Source organism: Rhipicephalus microplus, chromosome 5 (genome assembly GCF_043290135.1).
Source record: "Rhipicephalus microplus isolate Deutch F79 chromosome 5, USDA_Rmic, whole genome shotgun sequence".
Lineage (NCBI taxonomy): Eukaryota > Metazoa > Arthropoda > Arachnida > Ixodida > Ixodidae > Rhipicephalus > Rhipicephalus microplus.
Window position 1 is genome coordinate 156,751,613 of NC_134704.1, and position 17,998 is coordinate 156,769,610.

The following is a 17,998-nucleotide window of genomic DNA, read 5'->3' on the forward strand; positions in this document are numbered from 1 at the left end:
ATGCATGTACACATCCACACACACATTTTCCCTCACAAAAGCCGGTCCCTGGCCTAAACATTGAAATAAACTTATTGTAGGTTTGTCTGTAATTTTGAATATTTGCCAGGGACTGTATCCACATGAACATTTTAAACACACACACACACAATTCCACTTACAATTATCTCAAACATGGTGATCTGGCAATATTTCGTAGCCCTTACAATGTTCCTATGTGGCCGCCATTAAAACTGCATCCACATACAATGAACACTTTTTTCCAACATTTCTAGCATGTTTTCTACTCCAATTTAAATGCGACAAAGATATTTTAGATTGGCAAGCACCACATGTAGATTTGTGGTGCCACAAGCAAGTTAGCTCTTTTTGCAAGCATTTCAACAGCAGCAGAATGACAATGAGGGCAACAAAAATCAGAAAGGAGCACAATGCCCACCAGTAACCTTTCACAAGGCAACCTGATCTGATGCAGTTCTCTAGAGCTACGACCTATCACGTGTGTCTTGGAACACAATAAGCCACGAATGCAAGTAGCAGCTCTCAACTCAATGATGCCATGATGTACTGCATAAGGTATTCAGTCTTTTTAATAAGCACCAAAAAAGAGTGACGGTTAGGTGGCGGCTGCCAATGACCGTTAAAATTTTGGTTGACAATTCCCTAGCCCACTAAGCATCATCACCTACCTGCTTGACTGCGTGTGTAATGTAGCACTATTGGAAGCATACTGCATGCTTTTAATAGGCAACAGCCTAAGCCTGCTATGCTGCCGTAAACAACTTTGTTGCTTTCATGCCATCTTTGACTGATTTCAAGCACGCGCCTCTTCGTAAAAATGAAAGCGAGTCACTGTTGCCAAGTTGAAGCGCAGGTTCTGAGTAACCACGTTTTGTAGCTCAGGGAAATTAAAGTTTTACAGCAAGCAGCTGTCTGAGAGCATGTTGGGTTTCTTCTTAGATGCACATTTGCGTGCTATTAGGATCGAGTGACCCATTTCCAAGAATACACAAAAAAAATAACAGACTTCGATTACATGCAGGCGGTGGAACTTTTAAAATGCCCCACGTGCCAGATTACTACCTTTAATTCACCCAGCTTTATCTTTGCTTACAGTGACCACGCACGATTGTTGACGAGTAACAATGCCCACCTGGCTGGTCGTCTGCACCATCCAGCTGGAAAGGGTCGTAGGCCTCGTTGCCATCGGAGTGGTCTGACATCGAGCTATCTGCATCGTCTTGTTCCCTTTCGCCTGCCAACTGAAACACCTGTCGACGGCAAAAACAGCGCTTCATCACATGCAGCACGGTGGTCAAGATCTGCTTCTCGCTAAACCAGACTGCATTTCTAGGCTTGTGAGAATATTACAGTACAACTGAACCCCTTTATAAGAGGCATGCTCCGGGCAGCAATTTTTGTCTCTTATACGAGATGTCTCTCATAAGCAGGGTGCCTCGTATGCATTTTCTCATCAGTGCGTACTTTAATGTAGGCACACTGGTGTCTCTTATGCCCATTTGTCTCACATATCAGTGTCTCTTTTAGCCCCGCCGCGGTGGTCTAGTGGCTAAGGTACTCGGCTGCTGACCCGCAGGTCGCAGGTTCGAATCTCGGCTGCGGCGGCTGCATTTCCGATGGAGGCGGAAATGTTGTAGGCCCGTGTGCTCAGATTTGGGCGCACGTTAAAAAACCCCAGGTGGTCGAAATTTCCGGAGCCCTCCTCTACGGCGTCTCTCATAATCATATGATGGTTTTAGGACATTAAACCCCACATATCAATCAATCAATCAATTAGTGTCTCTTATAAAGGGGTTTCACTGTACAGTCAAATCCCGCTGAAACGAAATTGACGGGATACCCGAAAAAATTCGTTGTCGTAGAATTTCACTGTAGCAAAATTTGATCTATCGACCACAAAATCTATCAAGATCTCATGATTATGACTCGTCCTTTGGTCCCCGCGTGTGCATGCATTAAACTCTTGCCAATTCAAACGTACCTGTAAGAGTATTTTCTTGCATAGAACTCGATCAAAATATACAGAAAATTTGAAGCCCAAGTCGTCGTGCGGGTTATACGAGAACTTTGGTGGGCAAGTTGGCTTCACGGTGATGCAAAGAAGGCGACCCTGTGTCAATACGCAAGTACTTTTTAGGAGCGAAGCTCCTTAAGGCGTGGGCTGTGCGTCCCCTGTATGTAGCCACCTCTCGTTCAGTTCTAAGTATTACGCTAGCCACCGCCCGATCTAAAGGGTACAGCCATATCCAACCGTCTATCCGTCCGTCCGTTTGTCCGTCCGTCCGTCCAAAAGATGCAAGATGTTATAAACTAGACGGCGGTACGTGTAGTTGATTATGAAAGATGCGAGGTGTTATAAAATAGGAATGATGCCACATATGGCGCGTGTCATCGTTCGATATAGTGCGGCGACGTACGCTAGGGGGAGCGTTGCAATAAAATCGAGTGGGCAAAATGTACGGAGGATTCATGGTTTACCAGGTTTACCTCCGGAGCTTCGCCCACTCATCATCATTCACTTCGTGGATATGGCGGCTTTTTTTTTTTTTCTTTCTTTCGCTGTTTGCTACTCGAGGTGCCGATTGTATGCGCGGGCGGGTTATACAAGGAAAAAGGCGATATTCAGACGACCCTTTGAGTGTGCCGAAGCTTCGCTAGAGGGACATTGCAATCTGCAAATGAAAGTGCTGAAGCTCCGTACTACCATATCAATAAGTGAACGGCAGGAAAGCCGGAACGCTTCGGGCCGTTTTACGGTTTTATTGCCTTTCATTTAAAGCTGTACTAGCTGCGCACCTCCGCAGCGCATTCTCTATCGATGAACAAGACGATAGCGACCACGGTTTCCTGTGCAGCGGTTGCGGCAAGCGGTAGTTCCGTTATCAACTTAAGCGTGCTGCGCCGGTCGTGCGCATGCGTTCCAAACGGCATCATTGCTATCTTAGTTCGCATCGACGTGGTTTTGTCAGCAAGGCTGCGGCAAGTAGTATTGGGTCGAGCTGTTGCTTGTTGGATGCACGCATCCTTTCGTAGTCGCCCGTGATCGCGTCGACACGACAGCATCTGTGTTCCTAGAGGTTGGGGCAGAATGTGGTTATGATTAGACTACATGCGCGCTAGCCGCGCGTGTGCCTTCACAATGCCATGGATGTCATTCACAATCGGAGGGCTAGTGACGATGAGCAGTAGTTTTGTTTTGAGCACGTCATCAAAAACATTGCGGGAGTCTTGAAGACCGATTCTGCCGCGGCTCACATGCGCATTACCTGCTGGCCGCATCACAGCAGATGGGCAATCTGTCGCACAGCATTTCGGTGGCAAAAAATTTAACGGAATGTGCATGTGGTGGCAGAAAATGTGCATGAAAACATGCGTGTTCTGACGCGTCTGCGCGCTCTGGATGTCTTGAGCCAACAAAAAAATGGCTGATCTGGCTGCAGAACTTCACAGAAATCAAAAGGGAAACTTCTTTTCTTTATGTGGTAGTACTCGTGAAAACTTCGTTGTACCGAAAGTATACAGGAAAAGCATTTGTTGTGACCAGAGATTTTTCACATTGTCTTCCATAGGTGGCTAACGGCAAATAAAAAATCGGCGTTGTGGTGGAAATTTCATTGCAGCGAACTTCATTATAGTTGGTATCATACTGTATTCAAATTCACTTCAATTTGAATTCGAGTGCGCTAAATATGGTGAATTTCAAAACTTGACATAATTTACAGGTTATCCTTGCATTCTACTGAAATTCAAGTCCTGCAACAATGCAAAGTTGTTTCTGCTTTGTTCGAATGAAAATAAATGAGATTTGCACAGGCCTTGTTCCAATTTTTTTAAATATTTTGCAGGTTAGCGAAATGCTGACAATATGCCCACTTGTATCTAATACGCGATATATGGCATTCGAATTCGATTCACAATTATTAAACCAAAACCCCTCTTCTCTTCTACTTAGTTTTGAAGCTAGAATTCACAATTCACACAAGCCTATGCATTCATATTCGACCTAACAGTCGTACTCATCACAAACTCGATTCTTGTCCATCACAGGAAAAGTCAATTTCCAAAAATTTCAAATAAAGAGCCTATTTTGCAATATTCGCCTAACCTCATAACACTAATTCTTCGCAATTCTCAAGCACATTCCCCTTCTCTTTTCTCACATATGGGAAGAGCTCATAAATTCAGGTTATAAAGACCAACTACCACACGAAACTGTCACCATACTTACAGTTACCACTTTTTCAAAGTGAGTGTTGCCAGATATTGCACTAATGCTTATTATACGTTTTTAAGCACTGGAGGGGTACGCAGTTCCCGAAAACCAAAAAATCGCAAAAACTTTTCAAAAAACCATATTTTTGAGATGTACGTCTCATAAACTACTTATTCTGTAATTATCGAACCCCAATTCAGCTGCAAGGCGGGAAAAAAATGCTACATTCGAGGTCGTGGCGGCTTCCAAAACGCGCAAAAAATGCCCAAATCAAACCAAACATTGCGCACGGGCCATTCTTAAATCACGCGGTCGTCTAGTGCCATCTTGGTGTTGTTTTGAGCGTCAATTCTTTCCCTCTTGTTTGCTGTCTTGAAAAATGGCGTCAGTTGCACGGTTGAGACTCTATTGGCGTATTCGCGCAAGGCGATGCAAATGGGAGTGCTGATTGACTAGAGCAGCGCATTCATATCTCAAGGGAAAAAGCGTGCCCGCCATTGGCTGCTGCGCAGCAGCGGGGGTGGTCGCTCCCTACTATGGCGCGCCCTTGCCCGATGTTTGCTCGCTGCTCCGTTCGCCTTGACTGGTGACTGCTGAGCTGCTCCTGGCCTTTCTCTATTTTTTCGATTGTTTTCTCTTCATTATTTCTTTTTGCACTAGTTCTGTGTTCCTTGTACTTGGTTGTTCCTGTCCTGTGCGCGGAGGCACACTATACGGTTTGTACGAGCATTGAGATTCGGCCAGTTTGCTGAGAGCGCCGACTGCGTAGACGCTTGCAGCGGCTGAACTGTGCTGTCAGCCGTCGCAAGTGGAGAATCTGACACATCGAGCATGGCTGGAGCCACAATTGCACTGAGTGTTTCCGAGATCGTCGGACTCGGTACGAGCTTTGAATCGGTGCTATCGAGCGTGACGCCGAGTGTTTCCGAGATTGCAGGACCCGGCACTTCGATGCTTTACGCCTAAAAATAAATTACAAACGACACCAAAAGAAGATGTAGACAAGGCAAAAGAAGAAAAGAGTGTGTAAAAGCACTTATAGCTATTCTGCTCAAGTTTTCTGATGAAAACGCAAGTGTTGAGTTTCCTGAGCCAGTTTTCGCAGAATGAATTTTCTTGCTAATTATAGTCCTGAAGAAAGTTAAAACTTAAAGACTGCTCATCAAAATTTTTAAAAACTGCTTTGTAGCATCTGGGCTATCAAAGAATGACCACAATGGATTTCAGCTTTCTACTATGTCCCAAGATTTTTCATGACTCTTCCTCGTCTGTGCGTCCGTCCGTCTATGCCTCCGTTCGTCGGTGCGTCCCTCCGTTGGTGCATCCGTACGTGCATCCATCTACCCATCCATCCATGCTTTCGTCGGTGCTACCGTCCATGCTTGCGTACATGCTTTGGTCCGTGCATCCGTCCGTGCCGTCCTATTGCACACTATCTATTAGACCAATGCCACAAAGGAAATGAGACGAGAAATGATGATGAGACAGCGCCATCTATTATACTGCGAAGATACTGCTGGATGCTCCTGACGCAGGAAAATGTTAGACTAAGAGGAGCTTCGCCCCTAATAAACATTTATTGTACTAAAACAGTGCTCCCGAGCTCGTGAGCTTGGGGTCACTTTAGGTGGGAGGGTCCCTCATTCCAGGAATCTGCTGGCTCCAATCAGCTCCTGCGCCTGGGCGACAAGTCCTCGTTGGTCAGCTAGGTCCCATGCGGCGATCTTGGCCTCCCACGTCTTAGCAATGAGATCGATACATGCGATTGTTGCAGGCTTGGTATTAGCAGGGGTGCTAAAGCCAAAATATAAATTGGAGCAATTTGTGAAGCAGGCAAACATTGCTTCTGGAGCAGATAAACCCAAATTTGGAGCAGATTACGGGAAGACATACCTGCATTTTGGAGCACAAAATTTCAAATTTGGAGTAGTTTCAAACATTTTATTTTTTGCCATAAGATGACCTAAATAGCAAATAAACAGCCGAGAACATTCGCACAACCATAATAACACACAGCTTTCACACCTATTAACAAGACAAAAACAAGTGATCTTGCATATGGCAAGAAGCTCATAAAACTTGATTAATAGAGACATGACAACTTGACAAGTTCAATCACTCCACTTGACTAGTTCAGACACCATTCAACTTGACGAGTCTAGACACCACACATTAATGCTTTCTTTTTTTAGAAATCTCTTCGAGCTTACTGAGCTTTCTAAGCGCAATCTCCAGGCTGGCGTTCCCCTTTGCCAACAGTACATGGCCACTTGACACTTTATTCATGTCTTTTTTCTTGACACCTGCGTTGATTATTTCTTCTGCACTCGTGAGCAATGCCTTGCTGGCTGCCACTTGGTCCTCTAAAGCAGCTTTTGCTGCTTCGTGAGTAGGCTGCTTTACGACAGGATCTTCCGTTGCCTTGCGTTTGCTCGAGCTTGCCTCGAGGCTCAATCTTTGCGCATACTTAGCCCGTGATTGCCTCACACTCCTAAGCAGGTCGGCGTTGAGTGGCACCTTAGTTGCGTCCCCGTCATAATGCTGAAGGAAGCTCTTCACTTGGCGCATGCCATTTATGCTGGCAATGCTCAGCGAGCTTCTTCCATCTAACAGGTTCTTGTTTTCGCTGAAACCTCTTTCAGCATCAGCATTGCCATGTGGTAAGCAAAGCAGTGCTTTGATAATCTTAGACAGCAACGGATACTTCAGTTCTCCGGTGGTAGTCTTCAGGCAAAGCACCTTGGCCCAGTACACATCCACCCTTCCTTCCAAGTGCAGGGTGCCTCTGTCCCCATCACACTTGAGCATGTTCCATTCGTCGATCAGCGATGACACTTGATCCCCACAAATGACCTGAGGCTGCAGCTGCCCGGCAATGTACCGCAAGGACCGCACCTCCTGTTCAGCATTCTCACATTTCAAGGCAAGAAACTTTGCATGCATGATTACTTTGTTTGTGAGAGAAAGCTTCTGGAGAAGTGCTTTTGCACAAGTGATGTAGAATGCACGAGCCCCAAGGTGGAAAGTTTTTTTTTCTGCAGGGTCCCAGCCTTCCATAGCCTTCTCAGTGTCCATCCCAACTTCCGGGCGCACCTTCCGGAACGCTCCATTGTCCAGGTTCAGTTTTGTCAACTCTTTTGCAGTCTTGGTGCAATACACTTCACTTCTTAAGACCCGGCTCAAAACTCCTCGCACCAGTGCCAGGATTTCATCATGAAGGACATGTAGAAGTGGCTCCTGCTTTTGAGACAAGCGCTAAAACCCAGCAAAAAGTTCTGCCGCATTTCTTAGAAACAACATTTTAGCAAACAGAGTCTTGCTGGCAAAAGCTGCAGCGAGCCTGTTGTGCTGAGTCTGGGCATTTGGTTGACGCACAGCGTGGCTCTTCTCCACAAAAAAAGACTGCAAAGCAGTGAACTGTTATAGCACACGGCCTAGCGAATCCTGTAGTGTCAGCCAGCGGTTGGACACGTGCCGGAGAAAAACATGAGGAACTAAACCCAAGAGTTCTTGCTGTTCTTTTAGGCTCTCAGAACGCACAGATGAATGCTTAAAATAGTAGTACACATCTCTGACAACTTGTTCAATATCAGAGCAAAATGCATCTAGGCCCTTTGAAAATGCATTGTGCACTTTGTGCAGAGTGCACTCTCCCACGTCGACCAGATTTGGGTTAATTCTTTGTTTTAACTTGGACTTCACACTCTTCATGACGTCAGGGCCATCACTGAAGAAGCAGAGTAAGCCTTGACCCGGTAGCTCAGCTAGGGCATCCTCTATGCACTCCACGACTATGTCACCAGTGGCCCGGCCAAGGTTACACGAATGCAAGTGCTCAACAACCACCTGCTGCCTACTCTCGGAGAAATACCGCACAGGTAGATCTAACTGCTGGACACGCTGCTCAGGCTTTGGAGTTTCATCAATCACAAGGACAAAAAACACTTTCGGCAGACACAACTCTGCAACGAGCTTTTATTTGAAGAAGGGCCCCCGCCCATCACAGATGACGTAAGAAAGCTTGGCCCTTGCGCAGTTGAACTTTTTGGCCACGTCACTGTCAGTAAACATTTTTTCATAAATGTCCGTAGCAGTGGTGCCCCAGGCATAGGGAATGTCCTTTGAAACAACAGCCATAGCGAAAATGGCTTCCGCCCCACACACTTGATCTTGCAATGTGGCACGAGGCGTTCCCTGCAAAAAATTTATCGTGGCTTGCACAGTTTTAGGAGCTAGCAGCACACCACTTGTGTCTCGCCGCTTCGCTGCTGCCTCTAAATGCTTCTTTTGGCTTGCATGCCGCTTGACAGCAGCAGTGCCATGCTGGGCACAGGAAATTGACACACTGCAAAAAATTCAAAAAGCCTCCATGTCCTTTACACCTGGCTTGCACCACTTGCTGATAGCATCGCCGTTGCAATCCACTTCGTTTACGACCGACGCACTGAATTTCGTACTTCTCCCTGTAAGAAACAAAATAATCATGAAAAGCTCATGCCATCTAAAACAGAAAGCGCACGCACACAAAAAGTGCAATATGAAATACAACGGTGTGAAAATTAGCATCGTTTTATTAAAACACGGTGCCTTTTGCCGCATGGATCCAAGCCTCGTCGCCTACTAAGCTCAGAACAATTCACTGCCCGTGCGCTTGCTGCACTGTGCGAGTGTTATTCGTACCCGGCCCGGCCGTGACCGCAAGCTTGGATAATGCTACGATCTTCTTGGGTACGCAGCTTCCGATAGTGCATGTGCTACTCACTCCTTGTCGTTGCGCAGGAGGAGGTTGCAGCGAGAATCACGTTTCCGTTGCTCCGTACTAAATGCGTGCAACACGTTCAAGGCAGCGCCAACAAGGCTACGCCACACGCACTCACTAGAAAGCTGAAGATGCCTATCGCGAGAGATGTCCGCACTAGCACGCCTGATCGTAAACGCCGTCACGCGTAACCATGCTTACCAGCATATTCGTGCCAAAGGTAAAATCTCTCTCTAAAATATCCACCTGTCTCGGAAATTCAGCCGTTAGAACATTTAGAACGGGTGCGTATTAACATTTCACGACACGCGAATTAGTGAACGTGGGCCCTGCTACTTTAACAATGGCGGTGTGCTGACCCGGCCTCCATTTTATTAGTTATGTCGGCAGCGTTCGTCAAAAGGTTCCACTCGCTCGAATAAACCGGTGGCACACCCACAAAGTTTTTTGCGCGAAACGCGGTTTGAATAGGTGCTTACCTTTGGTCATGATGAATGTCCATGTACAGCCAGCAGCGTTGTAGCCAGCGGACGAAATACAGCAAAACGCAACAACTTGCCGAGTGCCCCACACCCGCGCGCACCAACTTTTATACATCATTGGTAGGGGCGTTCGCCCGCACAGCGTCTGGACAACTGGATCGGATTGAATAGCGTTTTGTAAAGTTTGCCAACAGGGCATTTATTTCCCGCTAAAATTAGCGCAGCTGAGAAATTTTGCGGCCAGTTGAGCATTTAGGCGCAGCGTGGCGCAATTTCAACAAATTTCAGGGTTTTGTCGCAGCACGGCTGAAAGAAATGAAATTGTATCTCTCAAGAAATGAAATTGTATGAAATGAAATTGTATGGCGCAATTGGCGCAGCTGTAGCACCCCTGTATTAGTATCTTCGTAGCTCTACAAGCAGCCAAATATTAGGTGTGCCAGTGTGTCGGGCACGTTGCATATCAGGCAGTTGTAGGCGTATATTGTCGGGTAGATTCTATGCAGTAAGATGTTGTGCATATACGTGTTACTTTGCAGTCTTCAAAATGTTGCTTCTTTAGTCAGCTTGAGGTGAGGTGGCGGATACAGCCTGCGAGTTAAGCGATAGTGTTCTAGTATGGTGTTATATCTCAGTGGTACGGTCTTCACTTCTGCTGCAGCGTCGGCTAACTGCGGGTCGTGCGAGGCACCGAGGGAGGTTCGGCTGATGAGGCCACAGACAGCGGAGTGCGCCGCTTTGTTTCTCTCGAGCCCTTCGTGCGCTCGCACTCATCCCACGCAGGTGTAAAGAAGCGAACTTTTGCTCTTTCTCAGGATTTTAAAGGCTTCGGCGAAGATTCGACCTCACGTGTAATCGCGGACAGCGAATTGTGAATCTGTTAACTATGCCAGCCTTAGTTTAGTGGCCAGGGTCGCCCCTGGTGGCTACTTTTTGCCAAATTGATGAATTTGAGAGGCCCGTACCTCACTTAAAATTATGAATGCCGACATGGCGAATTTGCCGACAGGTCTCAATTGAGTAATGCATTCTTTACTCAGTGTTTTCACAACGAATGGGTGACATCTTTTCTATTTTTTGTAGTATTAGACTTATAAGTAGGAGGTGCACTTCACGTGCATTTTAGTATCTCTGTCCTGTTTCTCAATCCACCTATAGACCCTGGAAGCACTGGCATACTGGTGCGTCCGCCAGCAACCTCCTAGCAAAATTTAGGTGAACGGACTGCTCCACGTGCCGCAAAGTGGTGGTGGTGTAAGTGTTTTAGCTGCTTTAAGAGCTTTAAGCTTCTTTAAAGTTTCACTCATGAAGTGGCTAATTGATAATCAGGCTGCGTGTACCAAGCACAACTCCAGCTGTCCTGAATAGCTTGTCGACTTCTTCACTGCGGTTATCATCATTGTCAGCAGCCTGACTACGTCCACTGCAGGACAAAGGCCTCTCCCATGTTCTGCCAGTCAACTCGGTCCTGTGCTTGCTGCTGCCACTTTATACCCGTAAACTTCCTAATCTCATCTGTCCACCTTCACTATAGTAGTACCCCCTAATTTTGTATGCAGAGTCCAAATTCCTAAACATACTTTTTGGGCCGGCAAAAAAAGTCGGCTTTTTTACAGGTCGGCTTCTTAGGCAGCCTTCAGAAACTGCCTTGAAGCGAATGTGTAGCATAAGCATCACTGCACAAAAAGCGTGGTGTGGGTATTGCCACAATTACGCAGTCCTTTCGAATTTACTTTCGTTGTCTTGTAATTAACGATAGTTATAGTGCGAGAACAGAAAGATTACAAAAAGACAAGATGGACGCGAGACATCTCTTTGTAGTCATTCTATTCTCATGTTATAACTATCGTCATGTCATACCAACTAGCCCAAACTGCCACACTTATAATTAAGTTGTTCAAATGTCGAGCACATGATTTCACTGCAATGAGGTTCTGTAGGAAGGCTACGCACGCTGTCCCTTTTTTAGATGCGGAGCATCCCTTGCTAGCGGGTATGTCACGCGTCAATTGTCTGCACTCACACTACGCATGCATGACTCTCCTTCTTTCCTCTCTGCAGCAGCTGCACATTGCTCTCTTCTCTCATACCACCTGCTTGCGCTCGCTACCCCATTGCGCATGGGCGTCTCCTCCTCTCTCCTCTCCTACACTCCCCCTCTCCTGCCTCGAAACACCAACGCAGAGAGCGTCTGCTAATCTACACTTGCTCCTCCCTCTCCTCTAGGCATTCCACCCAGCAGAGCCTCGCAAAGCCAACGCAGGCAGCGTCTGCTGGCGAGTTTCTTGATTGAAAAAACCGACTGCTCCCCCTACACAACTGCGATGCTTCGCATCACCTCATGGTCCCCTTCGGGGATATGATGTAACTTTTTAGGGGCGAAGCTTCTGAAGCGGGGACACTACTTGAGACAAAATGCCAGATATCTTCACGTGTTTATAAAGAAAATTCACAGTGTGATTGAGTTTTTATGCTGATTTCAAAAATATAATTACTGTTCCTCTAAACCAATTAGTTGTTTAGATATCCTAAAATTAACTACCTATTGTTTGCCGGTATAATGACACAAGAAATTTTTATTGTACCTATTGTTTGCCGGTATAATGACACAAGAAATTTTTATTGTACCTATTGTTTGCCGGTATAATGACACAAGAAATTTTTATTGCAGAGCTACCGTAATTACTCGAATCTAACGTACACCTTTTTTCCGGTTAAGCGAGTTTATAAATTGCATGCGCGTTAGAATCGAGTAGGAACAAAAAAGTTACGGTCAATCTATTGCCATCGGCAAATCCGAAATGGCCGCCCCCTACGTGCGTCGGCATGGCGCGTCGGCCATTTCTGCCTATGTGTTTCCCATGTGCGGCACTTCGTACGTGTGCTGAGGAGTTCGTCATCTATTAGTGCATTAGCATCGACGGCGTGGAAGGGCCGACTCCAAAAACTCGATAGCACCACGATGCCGCTTTTAAAAGAAAAGTTATGGCGTGTGCAGAAACGGACGGAAATCGGGCCGCATCGCGGTCGTTCGGAGTTCCCGAAACGTGCGTGCGGGACCGGCGGAAACAAAAGCAGAAGATTCTCGACAGCAAAGCTTCACGCAAAGGCTTCAGTGGACCACAGCAGGGTCGGTTTCCGCAAATTAAAGAGCTGCTCGGCAAGTATGTGCTTGAGCAGCGAGCAGCACAGCGGCCCGTGGCGACAGAACTGCTCGAAGTGCGGGCTATGCAATTAGTCTTGGAAAAAGGTCTAATGCAGAGCCAGTTTAAAGCGAGCAGGTGCTGGCTAACTAACTTTATTTAGAGGAAAGGCTTTTCCTCCGAAGGGGAACATGCATATGCAAAAAGTTTTGCGGAGGAGTACGATGAAAAGCTTCACAGTTTTCAGAGGTTCGTCCTAAACTTGCGGCGCAACAACGGCTACCTGCTTGGGCAAATCGGGAATGCCCATCAGACGTTTCTTTACTTCGACTTGCCTGGCACCACAACCGTCGAGAAGAAGGGGGCGAAGCAAGTTCGCGTGCTGACATCGGTCCACAGTAAAACTACCGTGACGGAAAGCTCTGTTACACGTCAGATGGGCACAAGCTTCGCCCGTACCTCATATTTAAATAGAATACGCTCCCGAAAGGAGTAGTTTTTTCGAGTGGTGTGATCGTGCGGGCCGGCGAGAAAAATGGGTGCGCGTTGCAATTGATGTCTTACGTTTTTTTTTTTTTTCGCGGTGGAAATCGGGTGCGCGTTACAATCGAGGGCGCGGTAGAATCGAGTAAATACGGTACTATTGGCACATGCCAGTGTACTAATGAACATAAGCTACACAACAGTAGGAGTGCTTTTTTTTATTTGATAATTTTAGCAAGGTTTGTCGCACCTTGCATTTCAGTGTTGCAGACACACCCACTTTAAGCTCCAATTTCCGGCAAAAATAAAATTTTTTCAAGCTCTCAATCAAAAATTCACACCTACAATTGTGTAAACTAAAGATACAGCTACATGTCACAACAAAAATGACAGTCCTAGCTGCTATGGAGGCAGAGATATCATTTAGACAAGTTTGCAACTGCAGCAAAATTGGAATCCTGAGAAATCATGCAAAAAGTCCATTTTGGTAGGACAGTAGCATGGAAAAGCTGTTTATTTACAATGATTTGCAAATTCAGCTTTCTCAGTAGGCACCAGGCATGTAGTCCTGCTGTTTTGTGTCACGTAAATGGCGTTTTTTCAATGCCCGCTGCATGTTTTCCGCAGAGGCACGCTTGCGAGCTGATGCGGTTGCCGTGTGCTCGTCTGCCGACGAGGCCGCTTATCAGTTCGGTGACGCCTATATGCGACGAATGTGCGTGCGTAATTCGCAATCCATCGTATAATAAAGCGGTTTTCCGGCTTGTCCAGATTGAGTTGCTGATATCGCAGACCGAACTCGTGCACTCGCTCGTCAATTTCAAGGCTCCAAGAGCAGTGAGGTGTAATTTTCCTTTTTATGCAAGATTGCCACATTTTCGAGTGGAGGTCCCGGCGCAATATGTTCATCGTTGCGGAGGCGTCGTTACAAGCACTCTACCTGTTGCCAGTAGCCTCCAATGCGCGAGCAGCGAGCACGTTCACCGTAAACGGATTGATTTTCTGTTGTTTGCCGACGCGCGGCGAACTCCACTCTAATGACCCGTCAAGAAGTTCACGTCAGACGGGGGGGGAACCTACAACGTTGGCGCGTTTAGTGATAATACTGCGCTTCCGTTCTATCATTGCAAAGATTGGTATCTCTCGTAGCTTCACTTCTGCTTTTTTTACTTGCCGTCCTGTAACTGTTGAGGCTCCAAAACACTGCCGCTTTCAGCGACGTTGTCGACAACCGACGGCTTCGTACGTAAGTTAGGCCTACACCGGTGACTCGGCGACCGGTGTTGAACGCCGCGAGTTTGCTATCCTTTCTGCCCTGAGTGATAGCGGGGCTCTTTCTGAAGTTCACAGCGAACGAACGATCGCCACACCCGCTTCACAAATTAGTGCGGCGAGTAACTTTTTTACTGCGGCAGGTAGTCGACTGCACCATGACAAAATGACGCCTGTCCGTGCGCATCACGATGAAGAAGCAGATGCCGAAAACGCCACTTGGCCAATCGCGTGCCTAGGTTTTGTCACGTGCCCCAAGCAGCCAATAGAATCCCGCGGTGGTGCTTCTCAATGATGCGTTTTGGCTGATAAACCAATAAGCAAGGCGAGCCACTGGTGGCGGGAAATTGAAGATGAAGAACGACCCTTCCAAACGAGACCAAGATGACCACGATAGCTCATGTGTAATGGCAACGGTTCGGCGTGGAAAAAGCGTGACTTTAGCGTCTATTTGACCTCAGATTAATCTCACAAGGGTGTTATAAATTGATTTTGTGCCAGAAATAGTGACGCGAGAAGCTAGAAACTTCTCAGATAGGTGCAAAAATAGTTGCATATTCTGAAAATGTCAACTTCAAAAACTCGTTTTTTTTTGCGATTTTCGGCCTTTCAAGACCCGTGTCCCCCCTTAAGGCCTCACTCGATCGTCTTCTGTGGTAACCACCTCTCTTGGTTATGTGCCACAGGGGAGTTTAGTTTTTGGAGTGCCCGCTAGATGGCGGTACTTGTATATATGATAAAATGGTACTTTTTGGAATGTTTGCTAGGCGGCAGTTCTAGTATATAATCAATATATGATGAAAAGAAGCTTCTTAAGACATCACCCGATCGTCCTCTATGGTAATTATCTCTCTTGGGGATGTGCCACAGGGCACGGCCGGGCTAGACTGCACTTGCGTGCGCTTGTTTCCTTACGGCCTTTTCAACCGTCGCAAATACAATACAAGTTTCTGAGTATGTTTTGCCACTTGTCGGCCGTAGGGGCACAGCGACCCTGCAATTTCATCTTTTGCGCGGCGCACACGGCACAAGGGAGATTGTCGATCTGAAGCCGTGGAACAAGGGTTCTCGACGATGAGGGGGAGGGCGATTACTCAAGAAGTCGGAGGTAGAGAGATCGTCTCTCATTTAAAAAAAAAACTAATGTTATCAGACAGCTCCACGCATAATTTAGGTGTGCATGTGATCGTTAATAAAACAAGCTGAAGCTCAGTAAAAATGCGGAAAATGGGCTAACGAGGCATAATGCATGAAGCATATAGGATTGGGAACGATTAGAGAGAGGTAGAGAGATAAACACTGCATCTGTTCTGCAAGCGGCTAGCCCCAAACACCTTTGGCACTCGCTCTCGTTGGATAACGAGGCCGCATTTAAGTGTGGTTGCTTACAGAAATGACGAGCACACCTTCCCTTTGCTAGCTATTTTCTATTTCTTTATTTTTAGAAATACATCTGTAGTGAATTTCAGGGCTAAAAGCTGCAGTCTGCTGCCTGAGAGCTCTTTGAAGCACGTACATGACTTGTATCTCCGACGATTAAAAATATAAAAAAAAGTGGACTTTTGCTGCTGAATAACCCCTTTGGACGGCATGCTCTGGAGGAGTAGCATGCATAGTCAAGGTGTCAACATCACCTGTAAACGCTAATTCTGGAGACCCCGAGCTCTTTATCGTTCCTTCGTACTGCAAGCCACGTCTATGAATACTGTGAAGAATGCAGCTGCTTGCGCTCGCAAGCCACTTGCTTTCGAACTAAAATCTCTAGTGCGAATCATTTCTGTGCTATATTTAGAGTTTGTGGAAGAACATATTATGGAAGAGAAACCAACATCCCAACTTTCTGGCAAGTAAACAGCTCTTTTTTTTATTCTCTTGTGGCTCTACAAACAGGTTGTTGCTGATTACTCTTTCCCTCTAGTGAGACTTGCTTTATCCTGGTAAATGCCAACCGCGGCTGCATTTTGTTCAGAGCTTTCTCAGTGTTCAGTCTGCAGAGATTTTCCGATTCGGGACGATGGTCGTACAGCCTTCAGTACGAGCAGTACATAGACATATATTAGATGTGCAATGGTGTATTGTTGTGTTCCGTATTGCAAGTCCTGTATGGGGAAAACACCCCGTGCTTCTTTTTAGACATTCCCAAGCAATGCTGAACTGTGCGCTAAATGGCAAAAGAATATTGCGAGAGACAACCTCATCATCATCGACAAGTCTGCATCGACTGTCGTATGCAGCAGACACTTGCGCGATGTAGACTATGTGCCTGCGTGCTGCATCAGAAAACTTCTTCCCGACTTTGCGCCTACTCTCTTGGAGGAGTATCCTTCCTACACGAGACCAAGTGCAAAGAAGCCTCGCAATGATCGTGCTTCAAGAGATTTGCCCTTACGCCAAACATCAAGGAGGCGAAAAGACCAACAAACCATATGTGGATGTTGCGACTTCACAAGATGCGTTCACTCAACAAGAAGCAGTAATTGCTTGTATGAAAACAATGAACAGCAATGCTCATCACGCAGGTCGATACCTGGCTATGATAGGAAGATTACGCTCCTAAGTGTCGTACCATCGTTCGAAATGAGAAGGTGCAGCAGTTGTTGAAAGAAGAGGAAAAGGCGCTCGTGTATTATCACGAAATCAAGCACCACATGTGTGTTAAGAAAATCGCAACAGATGCACAGAAAGGAGAGACAAAGGCCGTGTTTCTTTTGCATCAAATAGAATGTTACGGAGATAAGCATTCAGCGTACCCAGAAGAAGTTGTTAGGGAGTGTGTGATATGGGGCTTTCTGTCCCCAAAAGGCTACGATCACGCTCGCACTTCGGGGATTCTGACACTACACTCTTCGGAGGTATATAGGTCCAAGCCCAACTTCATCGGCTATGAGCAATGCTATGAAAGACCGTCAGGTTCACGAGGCCTCGCTAATCAGCAGCAAACAACATATGGCCTCATTAATAATAGATGAAGCTAGCATAAAACAAAAGTGTATCTATGATAGGAAGGCTGATGCAGTCTTTGGCCTCAAGGACAAGCCAGAGAGTAGCATGGCGAATACAGTGAAAGGAGCTTTTGCGAATAGAGTCCTCTGCTTTGTGCTGCATGGTACCACTAGTCGGTACAAGATTCTATGCTCGTACTACTTCATGAAGCAACTGAGCGGTAGAGACCTCTTTGCATGGACGAGGGAGGTCATTGCTGTTGTGGAATCATGTGGCTTTATCATCAGTCACATTGTCACGAACAATTATTCAGCAAACGTGACGATGTTTAGGCACATGGGTAATGGCAACCTCAACACAGTTGTATGTCATCCACACGACGCCGACCGCGTTATCTTTCTGAATTTTGACCCCTGCCACGTGCTCAAAAACGTTAGAAACCAGTTCCTCGAGCGTGAACTAACAGATGGCACAAGGGTGATTAGTGTTGCGTTTGTGCAGAAACTATACGAGCATCAAAAACAGAAGACTGTGAAGCTGGCCCAAGATTTGACGAGGAAACATGTCTTCCCTTACAATTTGGAAAAAATGAATATGCTGCAAGCCATTCAAATTTTCACCCCTTAAGTGTCTGCAGCCGTAGAGCACCTTCAGCGAAATTCAACGGGTGCTGCCAGAGATT

The 17,998-nt window shown here is 46.4% G+C and overlaps 1 protein-coding gene across 2 annotated transcripts in view; it reads right to left on the bottom strand.

Annotated features, from left to right (window-relative positions):
* Positions 1 to 17,998, bottom strand: part of PolZ1 (DNA polymerase zeta catalytic subunit) — a 282,317-nt gene that overhangs the window by 101,240 nt on the left and 163,079 nt on the right. For both annotated transcript variants that reach the window (XM_075896104.1, XM_037424966.2), the window contains exon 14: positions 1,154 to 1,271. In XM_075896104.1, the coding sequence (XP_075752219.1) occupies positions 1,154 to 1,271 (118 nt within the window). The remainder of the gene's footprint in view (positions 1 to 1,153; positions 1,272 to 17,998) is intronic.